Below are 20,827 nucleotides of genomic sequence, written 5' to 3' on the forward strand. Positions count from 1 at the left end.
TGAAAAATCTTACTTTCATATTCTAGAGATAGAATTTCAATATAAATGTAAAACAACACATGCATATGGACATCTATGGTGATCTCAGCTAGCCCCTCTCTTTCTCACCTTCAAGACAAAACTCCATTTTAAACTTTGTAACAGGAGATTTTAAAAAGCAGCTCTTTTCTTGATAATAGATGTGAAATACAACAGGAAAATCTCATGGATTTAGATTGGATGAGAATCTCTGACCCATACACAGAAAAGCCAGGAGTCCTTCAACAGGTTATAACTGACAATTATTAGAACCAAATCAAAATAACCTTTAACTTATTACATTTTTCACATGCTCAAATCTCTTTTTTCCTTAATTGAAAATGAGAAATAGTTAACAGCTTTCTTCTTTCTCACCTCATGCACAGAGGGATAATTCAGTGATTTAAGGATGATAAATTATGTAACTTTTGGAAAGTAAATAAAATGTTTTTCTTTTGAAACATTCAGAGAGTGTTTTAAGATAAAACATTATTCATCTTATGTATGTATGTTTGCAATACACATGTTTTAGTTCAAACAGAAGCCTGACTTTCACCCCCAGCGTTTTTGGAGAACACAGTTTAATAATCATGGACTATTCAGCCTATACTCCTACCACAGCATGCCACTACTGTTCTATTTTTTGTGATTCTTCCTCTTCCCAGTTTCATTCTTGCAACCTTCTTACCAATGAAGTCTCAGTCCTCCACTCCATACGGTTCCAAAGTTCCTTGGAGAGCTTGTCTTGCTCTCCTCCTCTCAAATGTGTATTCTAGTCTTTTTGTCTCAAACATCATCTTTCCTGATACCCCATGATGCTGTTCTTGCCTGCTGCACTTCTCTTCAAGTCTTCTTGGTTTGGTACTGCGGCTTCTCTTATTCCAAGCTGCAGACATGGAAACATGAGAGGTTCCCATCTGCTCCCTTCCTTCTCTCTTCTTCCCTCCTCTTTAAGTCTGGCGCTTATTTCCTCAGTACTGCAACCAAACAGCACTACCCTCACTTTCTCAGGTTACCCACAAGACAGTAGGCACTGAGAACACAGGATCGTTGGTGGGTTGACCCCAGCTGGCAGGTAAGCCCCCACCCAGTTGGTCTCTCACTCCCCCACAGCAGGATGGGGGAGAGAGTCAGAAAGATGAAAGCAAGAAAATTAATGGGTCAAGACAAAGACAGTTTAGCAAGTGAAGGAAAAGAAAAAGGAAATAAAAAGCACCAACAAACAAGTGATGCAAAAGCCATTGCTTGTCACCAGCAGACTGATGCCCAGTCTGTCCCCAAGCAATGGCTACTTCAGAAAAATTTCCCCATTGCTAAGCATGACATCGCATGGTACGGAATATCTCATTGTTCAGCTCAGGTCAGCTGTTCCAGCTGCGAGACCTCCACCCTACTGCCCACCCTAAGCCTACCTGCTGGGATGGCAGAGTAAGTAACAGACACCCTGCAAGCACTGCTCAGCATTAGCTGAAGAAAATTAACTCCATACCAGCCAAACCCAGTACAGATGGACAAACTGCTCACCTCCATCCTAATCCACGACTGCTGAGAGTGCTCATTTAAGAAAAAAATAATTTGGAGTGCTCATTCATAAGGTAGGACTTGCTCACATAAAATCTATCTAGCTAAAGATTTATATATTCACAAATTTGGGAAAATTTTCCTGAGATGGGCAAAATGCCATACTGTGGCACAAACATCACCATGTCAGCATTTTCATCTCCAAAGCATGTGATAATGAAACTTTTCAACTAAAAGCTTAATATAATGCTTATATTCATCAAACAAAATGGTTTTCATTGTTTCTGTCTTAGAGAAAAAAAAAAATTGTGACCTACTCTGTTTACCAAGGTTAAATTCAGCAGTTTCATAGATGATTAAAAGAGTCTTTTAATGAAAAATGAAAACCAACCTTAATTATACAGTGTTATAAGCTCAATATATTTTAAGTTCATACTAAGTTTTTGGGATGGGGGGGTATTGTTTGGGTTTTTTTCACTTATAAGCTTTCTGGATTAATCTATAGCTTTTTTTAAAAAATTCATAACACAGTATCTTATTTTGGTTTTTTGCCAAAAAAATTCAAACCTTTAAGATATGGCTCTAAAAATACACATTACACTATACTGATTATGATGATATGAAACGATGCTTAATTTCATCTAAATTCTCTGTCTTCTGTTTGCAAACCTTTCCTTTGGCATTTATTAAAATTTACTTCTCAATTTTGCAAGTATGTCTTTCTTTTAGATGTTTTTTCTATGCATGCAATACAGCTTACATTAATTTGGGGTTAGTCACATAATTGTACTGCTCTTAAAATGACCTGTAAATATATATATGTATAGGTTAAGAGATACTAATTTAATAATTTTTGCCTTTTGTTTATTTTCATTTAGTTTTGTCTTTTACATTTTTACCGCAGTGTGTGAAGGTCCTCTTTGGAAGAGAACTTACACACCAATTAGTTACTGAAAAGAAACTACAAGAGCTTCTTTTCATTACTGGATTGTTCTGCTCAACTGACACTATACAGCTTGAGGCAAAGCCACTGTATTTCTGAATTTAAGTCTGTTTGTGTGCTAGCATAATTGACTGAGTTTGCAGTTTCAGAACATTTTCACTGACATTCTTTTAACATTTTCAATTACTGTAGAATAGGAAATGAACTAAATTAAATTTCATTTCAGGAGTCTCCTAAATTAATTGCCAGATTTAAACCATTTATATGAATTTAGATTATGCTAATTCAGATTCACCTTCCATGCACTAACTCTCACTGTCCCTTGAAAGATGTAGGGGTAGAGAATGTTTATAACACAGAACTTAAACTGAAAATTAGAATTAAGTCTTTAGCAATAATAGAATACTATGAATGCCAAATCAGTGCATCATGTCTGAGAAATGTATTTCTAAATTCTTTTCTTAAACTGAAAAGTGTATCTTGAGACCAATGAAAAGAATACTGTAAAACTGCTAACTATGCATGCTAAATATAGAGGACGATAAAGGCAAATAAAAATATTAAACCTACATTTAAAAAAAAATCATTCTATCAATGCACAATCGTAAATCTGTTTTCTTTTAGAAACACTAGATAGAATTTGATGCAAGTTCTATGGAGTTGAGTACAGCTCAAGGGCCTGAATCTTGCCCACTCTTCTGGCAGAAATGATAGCCACGTGGAATTCTGCTTTCAGTGAAAAAAATGGTCAAGGATTCAAAATTGGTGAAGTTAACATTAAGATCTGATTCTACATAAAATCCACTCTCAAAAAGACAAATCCTTACTGAGAATTTTTCCAGCCCTCATTTCCATCTTAGCACAGAAGTGCAGGAAAATGCCTAATTTCATGTCATAGGGAAATGGAGGTGTCATGTTTTAAACCCAGCCAGCAACAAAGCACAACAAAGCTGCTCACTTACTCACTCCCTACCCCTGCTCCTCGGGCCTGGTGGGATGAGGAGGAGAAAATATAAAAAAACACTCATGGGTCGAGATAAGGGCAGGGAGGGATCACTCACCACTTATGGTCACAGGCAAAAGGCAGGCTCAACTTGGGGAAGAAAGAAAATCAATTTAATTCACTACCAATCAAATCAAAAAAAGGGTAATGGGCAGTAAACCCAAACCTTAGGACACCTTCCCCCCACCCCTCCCTCCTTCCCGGCTCAACCCCACTCCTGGTTTTCTCTCCCTCCTCCCCCCAGCGGCGCAGGGGGATGGGGAATGGGGGTTGGTGTCAGTTCCTCACACCTTGTCTCTGCCGCTCCTTCCTCCTCAGGGGGAGGACTCCTCACTCGGCCCCTGCCTCACTGTGGGATCCCTCCCGCAGGAGACAGTCCTCCATGGACTTCTCCAACATGAGTCCTTTCCACAGGCTGCAGTTCTTCACGAACTGCTCCAGCGTGGGTCCCTTCCACGGGCTGCAGTCCTTCAGTCCCAGACTGCTCCAGTGTGGGCTTTCCCATGGAGTCCCAGCCATGTTTGGGGGCTTCCACTCCCCCACTCCCCTCCATGGGCTGGGGGGGGACAGCCTGCCGTCTGGTCTCCCCACGGGCTGCAGGGGCACCTCCTCCTCCCCCGCTCCTCCTCCCCTCCTTCCTCACTGACCTCGGTATCTGTACAGGGGTTCCTCTCACATTCCAATCTCCTGTTCCTCTCACATTCCAATCCCCCTACTCACTGCAGGTTCCCCTTCTGAACTCTGTTCTCCCAGAGGCGCTACCACCATCACTGATGGGCTTGGCCTGGGCCAGCGGCAGGTCCGACTTGGAGCCGGGGAAGCTTCTAGCAGCTCCTCACAGGAGCCGGCCCTGCGGCCCCTCCCCTGCTACCAAAACCCCACAACACAAACTCAAAACAGGAGGATACAAATAAAAGACAAGCATTGAGGAACTACCATGGAACTTCATTTTTAATCTATAGCAGTGAATCAGGACAGGGTGAGTGAAAGGCCTTGAGAAAGTTAAAATCTAGCTACAGAGTGTACCACAAATTTCTGAACGGTTTTCAGACTTTATGAAGTCTGTAGTTAGTTCTCCATGTTTCTGAAACACACAGGAGTTTGTCATGAGGGAGAACATACTGCTGAGTGGCCTAGTCCAGCCAGGCACGTTCCTATAGATATCTGTCAGTATTTCTGGATGGACCATTCCACTGACTCATTACAATGGACTCCAAGGCTTATTCTGCAGATAAGTGCAGCTTTTGCTTCTATTATATCCTGCACAGGACTGAGGAACCATGAAATTGGAATAGTGAGCGAGATAAGCTGCTCCTAAAAAAGTAGATGTCTGGATAAGGACCGAGAGCAACATCATGCTATCTATGACAGTCAACCGCCAATGCAAGAAACTTGGTAAAAGCCCTCCAGTCTGAGAAGAATCCAAAGAGCAGTTCTACATAGTGGTAAAGTTCCTTACACATGTCAACCCCAGGATACTTTCTGAGGATGGGTGGAAGGTGTCACGAATATAGACACCCATCTACTGTGAAGGAAAGACCCTTTTCTTCTCAACTGTGTGGGAACTTTTACTGAAAAAACAAGGATGGACAAGTATTTGAACAGGAAGCACAGCCACTGCCACCTTTGTTGCAGCCTTTGTTTTGAGATATGAAGATTCTTTTAAGTGTTTTACCTTCTTTCTATAAATTTTGGACACATACATAAACCAGCAATGTCTTTAAAAGATAACCAATGACACAGCTACTGGCAAACAGAAATTGTGAAAGTAATTTTTGCATTGACATCTACATGCACCCAATAAGACACAGGTGAAATTACTGTGCAAGTTATCTTCACAGGAGTTAACAGTGATCACAGTATACTCAGGTATAGTGCTGAGTACTCTGTGATCTGTACAACTCCATACAGACCACAAAGTAGTCAGCATTACACAGTACTCAGAGCATCACAAAACATTTGTATATAACATGTATGATAAAGTGTGGAGGGACTGTTTTTTGTTTCCAGTAGCTAAGAAAAGTGAGACTATGCTCAAGGAATGAGGATTAAACAGTAGCAGGGAAGCGCTTGTGACACAAGTGAGAGTAAGTGTAGTTCTCCACATGATGAGTGAAAACAGCCACTGCTAAAATTCCTCTTGTGTCAGGACTGGGAGAGGAGATTGGTTAGACACCACAGGGAGACTGCCTGTTCATTATTCAGAGGCTGTACTGCATTGCTCCTTATTTAAAGTTGCAGTCTGTTACTTTTACCAGACAGCTGTGTTTTGCTTTTACTGCCTGTCACTGTGTGGCATCAATAAGATTTCATTTTAATTTGAATGTCAATGTAACATTAAATACTACTGACATGACAGCACAAAGCATTGGCATCTTTATACCAGAATGGCCAAATCTTCTAACTGAGCAGTGAACAGGAAAGGTAGTTCCAGCTGTGGGAATGCCTATGGCTGCATTTTTTCTTCCCCACAAAAACTAGAGGTGTCTCAGGGAGAAAATTTCAAATTGGACAGGGGAAAAAAACCCACAACCCAAATTATGAAACTGAATTATGAAAGAAGAACTGACATTTTCTCGACCAAAAAAAAACCAAAAACCCTGTCACATGAGACAGTTGTGGCTACAACATGTATAAACTTATATTTTTACATGCAGATCTCTATTGATGTCTACTACTCTTAGGGAATTAAAGCCATCTTAAAAGTCTTTTTTTGTTCCTTGGGTTTTACAAACACTTCCCACGATGGTTAAAAAGAAAAGTATATTGGGGAGGGGGGCAAAGAAGAACTTTGCTATTTTTGCAATCTCTGTTTGAGAGAAGTAAGAAATAACAGAAAGGAAAATTTGTACAATTTTGGCTTCATTCTTAAGACTAAAATAATCCACTATCTTCTCATATTGAAAGACTCTCTTACTTCTTATGTCATTGGTATATAAAAGATATTTACAATGGAATAATCTATTGAAACCTGAGATCATCTTCAGGTAAAAAAATTTAGTCCCATCAAGCTTATGTTGTCATTTCCACAGCACTGAGATATGAATGCTCACAGTCATTCCCTCTGACACCAGTGTAGAGGCACTATAAGTGAAAACAGACACTTTCTCTTATTCATCCTAACATATTTTCATGCTAGTTTTAAGGAATTGGCTTCATATAAACTTGTTTTACATGAAGTAGACAAGTTTTCTTCTCTGTTCCTCTTGGTTTTTTCTCCTCTGGTAGACTCAGATTCAGCTATTGCTGAAATTACAGTTTCATTGACTCTCATTCATATGTACTTACCCTGCCAATCTCAGGCTAAAATATTTAAAAGAAATGTTATTGTCTCCATTTTTCTGAAGCAGTTTCCTTAAATACAATCACTATAATTTTAGGCCTCAGTCAAAGTATTTTCTTAGTTTCTCAAAGCAGTTGAGAAAGAGTACAGATTTTTTTTTCAGGATCCTTTCCAGTAAAAAAATCTCTCTCCCCATTGTGCTAAATCCATTTCCTTCAAATCATCTTGTAGTTATAGATCAAAAAATAAAATTACTATAATTTCTAGCTTCCCTTCAGTATTGTTCTTACACTGAAGCAATTTCCTGTATAGCAGATTTCATTAGAACTTGAATCCTTTAGATTTCCTTTTAATATCTGCTTATATTCTGATTTCTGCAATTTATACAAACGACTCAGATTCTGAGTTTCTAGAATTCTTTTTTTTTATAGAATAGTTTTATTATGTTAGTAATGAGATTCTGAAAACAGAAAGTTTCTTTATCCACATTTCTGTTCTCATGGATCATTAGCTTTTTATTCTGTCATATTTGTAAATTTAACATCATCCACAGAATTCACAAAGTTAAAAAAGATGGAAAGGTAGTTGCACAGAACTGAAATAGTAAACTTTTAAGTTAGTCTTTATAATAATTGCAATGGTTCTAAAATTCAAGCTTTGAAGCTGCACTAATCTTAATTTCAATAGCATTAATGGGAAGAAAAGTACTTCAAAGACCAACAATTAAGTGCAGTTGATGTATCCCTTGTGGGCAGCAAGAACTCAGCAACCAGATAGGGAATAACCAGAATTGATTTACCACTAGATTTATTACACCATCACTTCTCCTAGCTCTTTCTAACAGTCTTATGATATTCATTATTCAATTTCATTCACTCCAGCATATATATTTCTTACTTCCTTCAGTGAGACCACATTTTAACGCTCTTTTAACTTTTTTCTTTGTTTTAGTAATTTTAAAGTATCTGGCATTATATTTCAATCTGAAAAGTGAATAAATAAACTGCAGAGTAATCTCTCAGGGAAGTTAATTTGAGCTGTAAACTACAGCTTGATTAATCCAAACAGATAATTATCATTTTGTGTTTGATGTATTTATCAAATGCAAAATGGACACATTTGTTTAGTAACTGCATTGGAACTGCACCAAAAACTCCATTCCCATCAAATAATGAGTATAAATTTCTGTTATATCTAATCTTTTAAATAATGCTAGGCTTGGACTCATTCAGAAAAAGAATGGGAGTCAGCACTGCAGCCAATTTTCAAAGCATTCCAAAAGAATGCATCTTCTGCTTGTATCAATTTATAAATGGTGAAAAGTCCCACACTGAAGTGTTTGGAAATAACATAGAATATGTTTTCTTGTTACAGTTGATGGAAGTCACCTGGTTAGATGGTCACTATCTCAAAATGTATTATCTTGAATTTGGCTTCCTGAAAATACACATGAAAAGTAAGGAATTAGACTGTATTTACAAATGGGGACTGTCTCATGTGAGAGCCGGCAGGAGGAAAAGTCATTACAGAGGAACATTTCAACAGGAACTGCTGCAAATTGATCACATATGATACACTAAATGAGATATCTGGCAACAACAACAAAAAAGTAAAATGTTATGAAGAGATAGGAAAGTGAGTTTTGCTTCTGTACACAATATTGTTAAGATTACTGTTAGAAGACTGTGTCAAATTCTGCCTACACACTTCAGAAAATGTGAAAATACTTGGAAGAATAGAAATCAGAGATTCAAAACTAATCAAACAGCCAGGAAAAGAAGTCTTAAGACATGAATGTTAGCTTACATAGAAAAATCTGGTACAGGAGAGCAAATCTTACTAGAATTGTGAACTGAAGTGTAACAAAATCAAGCTATTGGATGCAGAAATTAAGCCAAATTCCATCTTTAAACAAAATGCTATTTCTAAATGGTAGGTGGAACTGATCACTGCAACAGGATTTGAAACCAACTGATTCAAGACACTTGAAACCAGAGGCCTTAAAATAAGATTATTTTTAAAACAAATGTTTTGTTCCTTTTTCCAAAGGAAAGGTTCTACAGTCTCCATAGGCAAATCAGAGTAGATTTGCCTAGTGGTTCTTTCTGGATTCTGAAACAAAATGAAAGAATATATACTATTCAAATTTAAAAGAAAAAAAAATCATTTTAACACTTTTCATCTAGCCAGAGAAACCTTCCTTTCCTTTATGGTTCTGTAAGAAAAAAACGCTAGAAGTAGGATGAAAAAATTTCAGATTTACCAGGCACAGCAGAAAGACAGAAGGGAAAGTGAATGATTTCTGCTTTTCCACAGCTGGCTCCAATCCAAAGGGAACCCAGCAGATGTACTAGAAAGAGCTATGATTCCATTTCTGTGCCACTGTGTGATGTGGTCCTCTGCTCTGCAGGATTCAACAGGAGCTTATGGAAGCTGATGTGAAAGGCAATAAATTGAAGGCAAAGGGAACTTGGAGATTCCTTGAAACCTGGACAAAATATCTCTATGTGTGTTGGAAACAAACTAATTATCCCCAAAGTTATCCCCCCCCCAAAGACTAATTTTTTTTGCCAGCTAAATTACTTAAATTAATTACATGCAAACTGTGGGACAAATGCACTGTTTGTCGAAACTTGTTCACTCAGGTCTCCTTCCAACATACTTCATCCTGATCCTGACAAGCAGTCAGGACACATCAAGAGTGTGCACTCAGGCACACTGTATTCTTTTTATTCTCATTTGTACTCCTATTTTTTTTTTTAATTTGACTGCAGAGATTGAATGTTCCATTTTTAAAATCTATCTCTGTATAAGTTTTCCGCTACAGTGTAACACTAATATATTCAACCAACATGTCACAAGTTACTTTTCAAATCCCACTGCTAAGTCTTCAAAATAATAAAGCTTTCTAAATTTGAAAGGTTACAGTTTTGCTTTTAGTAATTTTCTTGAATTACTAACACCTGTCCAGCCATGTAGACAAGCAAAATTCAGTCTCCTAACCACAGTACATTCTAGGAAATTACCTTCACCATTCCACGAGAAATCACTGCAGCTGAGAAATACACATTTCCTCACAAAACAGTCAATCAGACCATATTTGTGAGCTACTTACTTGTGTAAGTGAGCTGAAATCCTTGGTCAGTATCAGATCCATTGGTATTAAACTCTATCCACAAATGGTTAGAGGTGCTATTAAGGATAATTCCCATCATGTCATTTTTGGTGAAGGATCCCAAAGAGCGTGAAGAACTGTCTTTTCCATCATACACCTTGTAGAAACAAAATAATAGTATGAAACTGGACATCAAATCTAAATTTTTTAAATCTTTAGTTTATCTTTATACAATATTTCCACAGTTAGATATGTATCACCAATAGTTTCTCCAAAAACTTAATGTTTCCATTTTGTGAGGTACATACCACTTGGTTACGCAGTTCAGTGAAATATAAAATATTCTGTCACACTTAAGGTGTTATACAGTCTTTTTTCCTTTTCAGTTTTCTGAGTTCATCTTGAATGAAATTAATATTTATATGCAACTCTATCTTCTGAGGTTTCATAAGATCAGATTATTTTTCACTATTATTCACAAAGGCTAACAGAAGTATAATTTCAGAAATCACCACTGAAGTAAGGCTGTAGGAGGTAAACCCTTACAGCCTACTCTGTTCTCTCCTGTCTGGACATATCAACAGCAGAACTGAGGTATTAAAGTCAATCTGTCACCTTTTATTTCAGACTCTGAGCCTGCAGTAAGTTTTGTTTTACTATAGGTTTTAACAAAGAAAGATAGGTCTTCAAAAAGATATGTGAGTCTATTTCCAAACTAAGTGTAGAGATGTTCTTATTTATGATGTTACTTTATTGAAAACTATCAATAGAAGACAAAATCAACAATACCTCTGCAATTTTACAAATCCTAGAATGAATAAGAATGTCTTTTCAATTGTTCACTAATATAGGACAAGTACAAAGAGTTGGCTCAGGGATGAAAAATTATTTTTGCTTATTGCAAAACCTTGAAAGCCATAAAGTACCAAAATGGTCTTCTGTGTGTTTTTTGTGTGTCAAGATGAGTTAAAAAAAGCTAATTTCTTCTTTAAATTAATCACCCATACATCCTCATGAAAAAATAGGCAAATATGAAGTGTATTTCCTACTTCCAAACCATATACCATCCCTCATGTGGATGCTTATATAAAGGAAGCCATGAATCTTAACGGCTGCTTTCTAATATGAAGTAAAAGATAATTCACCCTGATCTCATATGTCCTAGAGTGACTGTAGACAACTAGTGCAAAAGGTACAATTACAGTAAATATCTTAAACTCTGGATCTTCATCTCTCCATTCTCAGACCTTGTGGTAGAGTGAGGGTTTATGCTGATTCCAGCCAGAAGCAGGCAGTGACCTATTCAACAATATAAATTGCTACAATTAAGTCACAGACACTTCTTCCTATTTGAATGTCCAGTTAGATCTATTAATGAAATTTAGAAATGCATCTTTTGAGAGGACAGACCACTGCAATTACATTTATGGATGATGACCAACAGTTAAAAGCAGAGTTATCTTCTCAGTGGAGCAAATACCAGCATACCATCGTTATAGGTGAATGTCTTGAAAGTACCTCATTCATCTCAAGTGCCAACATGAATGAAATAACAACATCCATAAAGATTTTTTAAGATAAAAGCATAAATTCATTTAAATAAACATACACAGATATAAATAATAAACTTCCCTAAAAGAAGCTTTCGAAAAATAATGTATTATGCTAGGTATTGATAAAACAATACATTCTTTCCTTATTACTAAGGCAAAGATTGTCTTATATCAGGGCACATAGATGAGCTATTGGAAGACACAATTGTATTTAAGATTCATGCGAGCAGTAACACATAGTTAATGTCTACCTCTTGGCAGGAATAAGACTTTAAGCTGTACTGAGAGTATCTGAAAAAATGCTTCCAAGCTTCTACCATTGTCCTGGGCCAGAACTACAGATCACTTTCCCAGACTAATTACACTTTATTTATCAGAGCTAGAAATCTATTGTACAAAATAAATAAGCATTCATTCACCATAAAATTTATTTTTCAATAACATTCTGTTCATGTATATTATGCAAAAAGCTCAGATATATTTTACTTGGTTTGAGAGCTATTGCTTTGGATGGCATGATCTATTTTTAGCTGTAATTAATAAAAATGCTATCTATGTTTAAAAAAAGTGATTTTTATTCATCTTTAAAAAAACCAACAACTGCTCATTACTACAATTGTCCCTTAGACATTCTGTTCCAACAGTGTTCTACCTCACTGTTACAGATACTCTTCCTACCTCAGGATCAGCAAGTTAAATAATAGTATCTCTCAACATGAATCCAGACACAAATGAAAACATTGTTTTATGAAATAAAAATGAGATAAGAGGGATCATGTGAAAGCAGCTTTAAAAATGCTGTGACAATTTTTAACTGGTGATACTTCCCCAGCTGTTGTTAACATTATAGATGTAAGTAGGTACATGTCTACTCTTGTAATTGAAACAGTGTTAGTAAACAAATATAAGCACTGAATCTCCACTGTCTATACTGATAACTTGTTCGAACTATCCCTGGGAAAGAAAAAGCGTTGTCCCTAACAATTCTTGGTCATGATTTGGTAATTAGTGTGGGCCAAGGACCATTCCCAATAGGCAGCTTTTGTGCAGCCATTGTGTTCTGTCCTATGTGTCTGTCTCCAGAGCCAGAGAACACGTTTAATATACTAGTCTAGACATTATTACTATTAACTCATATATAGTGTGCCTGTTTAACTCATTCAGGAGAACCCATTTGAAATATAATTCACATGCTACAATTACTATTTTCTCTGTCATGAAGAAAAAAGGAAGGTCTATTTGGCCAAATAAATGAAAGACATGAAATTACATTCTGGTTTTCCTCTTACCTCTAACAAATTCACAGTGATTGCATTATAAAGATTTCACCATAAGTAGCCACTTTAAGAATTATGAAATTTCAAGTGGGAGTTAAAGCAGGGAGGTCAGGAAGCTGAAGTGTTAGTGAGTGAGAAAGGATAAGCTTTAAAATAAACAGATAATCCAGGTACTCAGTTTTGCCATATGCCTCAAAATGGTGATTCTCTTTCTATTTCTTTACTTGAGTTCAGATTTCTTTCCTGCTAATTCAAGTTCAAACTTTGCCACAGCTATGGAAAGCTTTGCCCACAACTTACAGTCCTTAACCTGCATGTATTATCCCTGAAAGCATTAGATTTGACCCTTCCTCATGCACTGGTCTTACTGATGTCAGAAATGCCCTTGCAAATTATGTTATTCCCTATGTACCATAGCCTCGATATCCAGCCTCAATACTCCCACTTGTACCAACAGTAAACCTAGTTGCATATATACAGCCAAAGGTGGTTTATATTTTCAAAGCCAGTAAACAGTGCCAGAGTCCAGTCACCACAACTTGATTGTCTACACAGTATTTATTGTCAGTACATCCCTGGCATGCATTTAATGCAGACTTACTAACAAACACCGTCACAAATCTTTCCAGAGAAAGCATTAGTGCAGGAGCTGCATAGGCCAGGGACTGTTTCTGAGAGACAGTTTGAGTGAGCCACCTTGTTTTGTAAGATTAGAGAGTTTAACGTTATGGATGTAGTCAAACTGCAGAAGCTGGCCTCAGGGGCAGCAGGGAATGATCACAGCTTTGTTTGGAGCACTAGGATAAATGTAGCCAGAGCATTTAGGGATGCCCCATTTCACCTAAACATTTGTGAGGAACTAAAAGGGAAGTGCTTGCTCTACTGCTGGGATTAAAATATGCAGGCAAGAGAAGAGGACAGTGCTACAATTATTCATGAGGTGAAATGCTCTAGTAACAGTGCTAATGTATCTGCACCTGCTGTGGGAATGTAAAAACAGACACTCACCTGAAGGAGAAGAAAATGCTGGCTAGATTTTCTTAAACTCCACTTTCTCATTCTGACAGTAAAAAGAAATTACTTACAACTAAATTGCAGTTTTCCTTAACTGTGGAGATCTTTATGGAATAAAATCATCCCAAAGGGAAATGCTTTTAAAATATTGCTTCGATGGTCCAAGAGATAATTCCTGTACAGCTTGCTGACATTGTTATGCATTTTCCTATATACATTCCTAAATCTTGTCATTACATCCTCATGGAATTCTTAGCAATCCTACCTCAAACAAATAGTAATATTATAAACTTCATAAAACATTCGTGTTGGGTTGACCTTGGCATTATCAGGATTGTTTCTTACAATTTTTTACTCACTCCTCTTTCTCACACACTACTGTGCAGCATTTTTTGCCCTTTCTTAAGTGTGTTTCCCCCAAGGCGCCCCAGCCTGGTCTGCGGGCCTGAGCGGTGCCCTGGGGTGGGTGGGTTGGAACCGGCTGGAACCAGCTGTGTCCGGCTCGGGGCAGCCCCGGCCGCTCCTCACAGAGGCCGCCCGGCAGCCCCCCGCTAACAAAACCTGGGCACCTGCACCCAATGCAACATTACATATGTACAGATTTTCTTTAAAAAGATATTCAGACGGGAAAATGCCCTATATTTCAGCACAAGGTTTATAAATATTCTTAAGCCTTATTGCATCCCTTGCAACCTGCCTGCAAGGCAGTCTTGGGGCTTTCTTCTATGCAAACACAAGATAGAAGGCTGGTGTTTATAACATATTTTGTGCATATTTAGGGTAAAGATAGAAAAGAAAACAAACTTCAGAAATCCAGAGCCCTGCCAAAGCTGTGGGAAAGGTAAGCCTTTGGAGAGTATCTTAATTTCCCAATTGCTCAGACTGTAGATCTGGTCAGAGCACGTGAAAATTTAATTCTGTCTCACATGCTCAGTTCTCCTTCCCATGCAAATCAGGACAGGAACAGGAAGAGGGAGAAGAGAGTAGATAGAATATATTTGCTTAAACATTAACTGAAGCATACAACCACAGTTAAGGCACATTGCTCTCTACAGCTTGAGGAGGGGAAGCAGAGAGGGAGGTGCTGATCTCTTCTCCCTTGTATCCAGTGGTAGGATGTGTGGGAATGGTTCAAAGCTGCGCCACGGGAGGTTTAGACTGAATATTAGGAAGCATTTCTTTACTGAGAGGGTGGTCAGGCACTGGAACAGGCTTCCTAGAGAGGTGGTCGATGCCCCAAGCCTGTCAGTGTTTAAGAGGCATTTGGACAATGTCCTTAATACCATGCTTTAACTCTTGGTCAGCCCTGAACTGGTCAGGCAGTTGGACTAGATGATCGGTCCCTTCCATCTAAAATATTCTCTTCTATTCTATTCTATTTCTGAATAATTTTAGGGAGTAAAATAAAATAAAATAAAATATTATGTTAGCTGAGAATGAACTCATCCTTCCTGCTGAAAAATTAGGTGCTGTAGTCCATAAGATATTTCCCTTTTCCCTACCTGATATTAAAAAGGCTAATTTCTTTGAAAAAAATGTAAAAATAAAATGGAAAAGAAATGCAATAGTGACCTCTGATAAATTGTTGAAGAAGACAAATATATGACCGTGTATGAAGGAGAAGACATCACCCCACATGTATATAAACAAAATTGATAATTAGTCCTAAAGATGTTGTAGCACTGAAATATGAGTTTATAGAGGACTGAAGAAGGTTAAAAACAAAATAGGGGACAGTATTTTGCCTCTGTATATAGTACTGCCTTGTAGTATCCATTTATTGAGTTTTCTATTTAGTTTTGGTCTGTGCATGGGCAGAAGGGCAGAGTAGAGCTGTGGAAAGTGCAGACACAGGCAATGATTGAGGAGCAGCTGCCTTGGAAATAGAGGCTAAGTTTGGACAGAAGAAGGCTGAACAGGGATATGATCAAGGTTTACAAAACCATGAAGGCATTAGAGAACATGAATACAAAACTATTCATCAAATCCTGTATTGTTAGAGCAAAGAAGTACTTAATGAAACTTGATGTTTCATTAATCAACTAACGATGTTGATTTCAAAGAGATGAAAGAATCTACTTCTTTACACAGTACATAGTGAACTTCTAGGATTTGCTGTCATAGAAGAGGCTTCTAGCAGTATCAACTAATTTAAAGGACTACCAAAATTCAAAGACAACATGTCAGTAGCAGATGGAAGAGACAGCAAAGTGTGGCCTAACTTAACCCAACAGCTGTGGATTTTGGGGGAGTGTAAGGGCAATGGAGCACAGACAGTGGCCAAGCTTGCATATTTTACCTAAATAAAACCACCTATCACTATTATCAAGAAAGCATATTGAGCTAGGTGGACCACTTGGTTCAACTTGGCAAGGTAACTGTTATGTTTCCAAGATAACTGGCATTGCTGTGGAAACAAAAATTCTTCATGCTGGCTTCCTGTACTAGGTTGCTGGAATGTTCTCTCCTTTCAGCTAGCAGGCTTTAAATCATCACAAAGTGTCTTTTTAGTGGTAAGCAAGCAGGCAGTATCATCTCATGATGCATGGCAAGACTGGAAAGAACATTTCTTTCAGTCTAGAAGAATATCTCCTATAGATTAACCAAAGAAATCAGAAGCTGACAAGTTTATAAAACCTGAATGCTAGAGATACTTTAGCCACTAATATAAACAGAGCTAGGATGCAAGCCCAAACATTAACATTCAGTTGTGCACTCTGTTCAACCTCTGGCACATTTTCAGTCAAGATTTTGGCCTGCTCCTTTTGGCAGTCCTCTGGACAATGCCTGGGTAAGTTTGGGGGCCAGATCAAGGGCTGATACCAATGGAAATATGAACAAGGACATCCTGGCATGGGAGTGGATAAGAAATAGACTTTATTTTTATAAATGCAGGTTACGGAGGGCATAGGGGCAGAGAGTTTAATTGTATAAATGGAAGTTGTGGTGTGCCAGTTGCCTCAGAACCAGAGAACAGGCCTTGCAGTACAGATATCACCACAATTTTGCCTTTGCTTCCTTTGGATCCTCAAGAGTATTGTGCTAACAGATCTATGAAAGAAGAAAGTATCTAGCAGATTGCTCAGAACAGCTTTCTCTCAGGCAAATCTTTCTTATATCCCCAGGGAATATCTCTAAGTATGCTTGATATTACTCATGAAATGTTCTGAAGGATAACTGAGTTTCTTAAATGTTTGTTTAGAGTCTTCTAAGGGTTTTTTTTGTTCAGCTAGTTTATTAAATTATTTATAAACTTGATACGTGCAAAGCTTCTGGGAGACTTATGTACCATATTCAAGCAGCTCAGTGGGTGTCGTTGTTTAACCCCAGCCAGCAACTAAGCACCACACAGCCACTCACTCCCTCCCTCCCACCCAGAGGGATGGGGGAGAGAATCGAAAAAAGAAGTAAAACTCATGGGTTGAGAGAAAGACAGTTTAATAGGACAGAAAGGAAGAAAATAGTAATAATAATAATGATGATAATGATGAATATACAACACAAGTGATGCACAGTGCAATTTCTCACCACTCACCGACTGATGCCCAGTTAGTCCCTGAGCAGTGATCCACCCGCCCCAGCCAACTCGCCCCAGTTTATATACTGGGCATGACATCACATGGTATGGAATATCCCTTTGGGCAGCTGGGGTCAGCTGTCCTGGCTGTGTCTCCTCCCAACTTCTTGTGCCCCTCCAGTCTTCTTGCTGGCTGGGCATGAGAAGCTAAAAAATCCTTGACTCAATCTAAACACTACTTGGCAACAACTGAAAACATCGGTGTGTTATCAACAGTCTTCTCATACTGAACCCAAAACATAACATTATACCAGCTACTAAAAAGCAACTTAACTCTATCCCAGCCGAAACCAGGACAGTGGACAATTAAGTTCTTCCTTGTCTGCTGCATCTGTTCAGAGCAAAAATACTTTTGGGGATCTGCACTGTCATATCATGGAATACGGGAGCAAAGGACAATATAGATTACACATTTTGCCCACCTACTCAATTCTTTTATCTAAAAGGAAAACCATTGGCCAAGGTCTTGCAGTGTTTCATCCATGGTGGCCACACAAGCATGGAGGCGTTTATTATCAATGATTTTGTGGGTAAAGATGGAGAAAATGCTGTTCTTTTGACTGTAACTTTCTAATACTATTGGGGATTCTAAAAGTTTTGCTTATTTCATGGTCTAATTCAGCCTGTACTTGCTAAAATGAACAGGTATGATAACAAAGATATGAATGTTTATATTAATAAATACTTAAAGGGAAGTCTTTTTTTTTTTTTTTTTTCTCCCCACCTTCATTGTATCTCTAAATGCCTTGTACTTTGCAGGACATGTATAACTTCAGATTGAATTGTCACACTTATTTACATAAGGAATCTCTTAAGATGACAAAATGGATAAAAGCATGGCCACCAAAATTTGATCAATAACAATGATATCTTTAAACTACTTGTGGGAAGCATTCAGTGCAAATAAAAATAGTAACATCAAATTAAAAATGTAGGCAGCAATTTCTGACATGTTAAATGGTTGCTGTGAGATCCTCAGAAAGCAAGTTGCTAACTGAATTCTGAATACTTGGTGATTGAAGTATCAATTAACTCTGAAAATTTAGAGACATAATTTTGAAAGAATAATTTAATGTATGCTCAGCACTTCAGATGAATGTCATGATTTTCAGTACATACAAGTATGCAACAGCTATTAGTAAGACAAGACGAATTATGGCCATGGTGTAGAAATGTACATTACATGTTCAAAATCTGTATATATTTAGCCTGTGTTTCAAAGGCTATGTACAGAACAAAAGAATGAAAACCATCTTCTGTAACTACAGTTTTAGTCAATATTACAATGCTATATGTTAGCTAGATTCTTTCTATTCAAATGAGCAACATAATTAATTTGAAACAAAAACAAAAAAAAGTTCTGTGCAAGACAAAACAAGAAAATAAAAATGTACCAAAATTAAAACCTGTCCTTTCTTAAGTAATCACTGTGCTACACTTACAAATATTGCTGCAAACAGAAAATAATGTAGACACTTTAGTAATCGAAATCCAAGTTCACATTTTAGGTTTTCTTTTTAGAATTTAACCCACTGTAAACAGCCTAATACTTCTATAAATGTAACTGAACTCTTAATGTCATCTATAGTCCCTTTGAATCTAGTATAAATAATTAAATCTAGTATAAAGAAAGTGATGCTATCCACATAGAATTTATTAATTTTGTGTGAGAAAGTGAAATGAAAATAAAAATAATTGGTGTTAAGAGCAGAGTTGTTATGCAATATGAATGTTGAGCATGGTAGAAAGTGACATTATTTTCTTTTTACCTTAACAATATCTCCCTCATGCAGCTGAAAGCTCCTGGCTCTGAGATGGATCCCTTTTCCAGCCTCTGTTTCAATTTTATAGATACATTCATGGTTGTTGTCATAATTAGATGGATAATTTGGAGACAGCAAGGTTCCTTCATTTGCAGAGACAGTTGCTCCACATTCAGCTAAAGAAAACAGACACATTTAAAAAAAGAAGTGAATTATCCATTTCAAGAAAATATGGGTTATTTGCAGTAATATTTAGACTCTGTGAAAATTCTAGTGGGCTATCTAGGAAAAGTATATTTCTCTCAGATTTCATCTGTAGGACCAGCTCCTAGAAATCCTACCAAAGTTGCTATCTGTCTCCTGCATTTCACTGGGTACATTTATTATGTGCACTTACATGCTTTCACGTAATTCCCTTTACCTCCAATTTATCCCGTGGTCCTCCCATCAGACTAATCTATAATGCAGGTTAGCTGGATTCCATAAAAATTGGATGTTTTGTTGAAATATTGTTATTGTGGTAAGATTTCAAATAAATGTAACATTGATTTTTACTTCCCTATTCTTCTTTACAAACAAGTACTAGAAAAAGCAGACAATAAGCTGCTGAGATAAAAGAATCCGGCAATAAATCAAGAGCATTCAAACATGTTTTTCACCACCAGGAATAACAATGAAAAAACTAAAAAACAGACCAACATTTACTGACATCAGTCAGGGCCAAGCAGACAGCTCCCTTCTTTTCCATGTAAAGTGTAGATGAGTCTTTTTCACAGCCATCTGTAGTACAAACTTACTGACACTTTCAGGAGTAGACATTTTTGTCATTGCTCCCCAGTAAAGAAAATAATAAAGTGTAGGAAGAGTGGTATGTTCCAGCTCATGGGCTCAGTTTGAGTTCTGAATAAAGACTAATAAAATTATTCCAAATGTGCAGTATAAATTTCAGCGCATAAATGAAAACATGCAAACAGATAGAAAATAATATTGGTGTGCTGTTCAAATATTCAAAATGCTTAAAAATGGCCTAAAAATACCTTATAAAATCCCACAGTAACAGTAACATACTAATATTAATCTACAATTTCTTTTAAGGTGCAAGAGATTGGTATTTATATCTCATTGTTCAGTCTAAAGATAAAATATATCATGTGAAATAGAGATTTTGACATAAACGTCATTCAGACCTCATTCAGACTTTGGTAAAAACCTGTTATAACATTTATAATAATAATAAAATAACACATAATTGTAAATCAACAGATGTATTTTATACAAGATGTGATAGGTTTAAAAAAATATGTGTTTTTCTAGAAATATTCAATAGATTTTTAGGTTTCATAGGACATTAAAATATTCATTTTTGGAAGTGTGTGGAGTTTACAATTTTGGGTAAAACAGTATAGTTTAACAAGTATATATGTAACGAATGATTTTGAAAATATAGTGTAAAGATAGATCAGAAAATAATTCGTTTAAACATATTCAAGAAGAAATGTATGTTTCATATTTACAAATAAACAATCTAAAAATTTTCTGTTTACATTTCCGAGTCCTTCACAGACATCATCAAATTTATATGCTTCCTGCTTTTGAAAAGTCTAAAAACAATGATATTTTCTGTATTTTTTACTTCCTCCCCACAAAAAAACTGAAGAAAAAAGGGAGGAAGAAGGAGAAGGAGAGGGAGGCAGGAAGGGATGGAGGGAAAGGGGAAGGAGGGAAGGAAATATGAAAGGGGGGAAGAAAGGAAGTGGAGG

General features: G+C 37.1%; 1 protein-coding gene across 1 annotated transcript in view; it reads right to left on the minus strand.

Moving 5' to 3' along the window:
• Positions 1-20,827, minus strand: part of CSMD1 (CUB and Sushi multiple domains 1) — a 1,233,014-nt gene that overhangs the window by 260,212 nt on the left and 951,975 nt on the right. Inside the window, exons 22-23 of the mRNA XM_069805938.1 lie at positions 19,074-19,243; positions 9,884-10,040 (exon numbers count right to left, since the gene is read on the minus strand). Of these exons, the coding sequence (XP_069662039.1) occupies positions 9,884-10,040; positions 19,074-19,243 (327 nt within the window). The remainder of the gene's footprint in view (positions 1-9,883; positions 10,041-19,073; positions 19,244-20,827) is intronic.

Source organism: Haliaeetus albicilla, chromosome 18, assembly GCF_947461875.1.
Source record: "Haliaeetus albicilla chromosome 18, bHalAlb1.1, whole genome shotgun sequence".
Classification (NCBI taxonomy): domain Eukaryota; kingdom Metazoa; phylum Chordata; class Aves; order Accipitriformes; family Accipitridae; genus Haliaeetus; species Haliaeetus albicilla.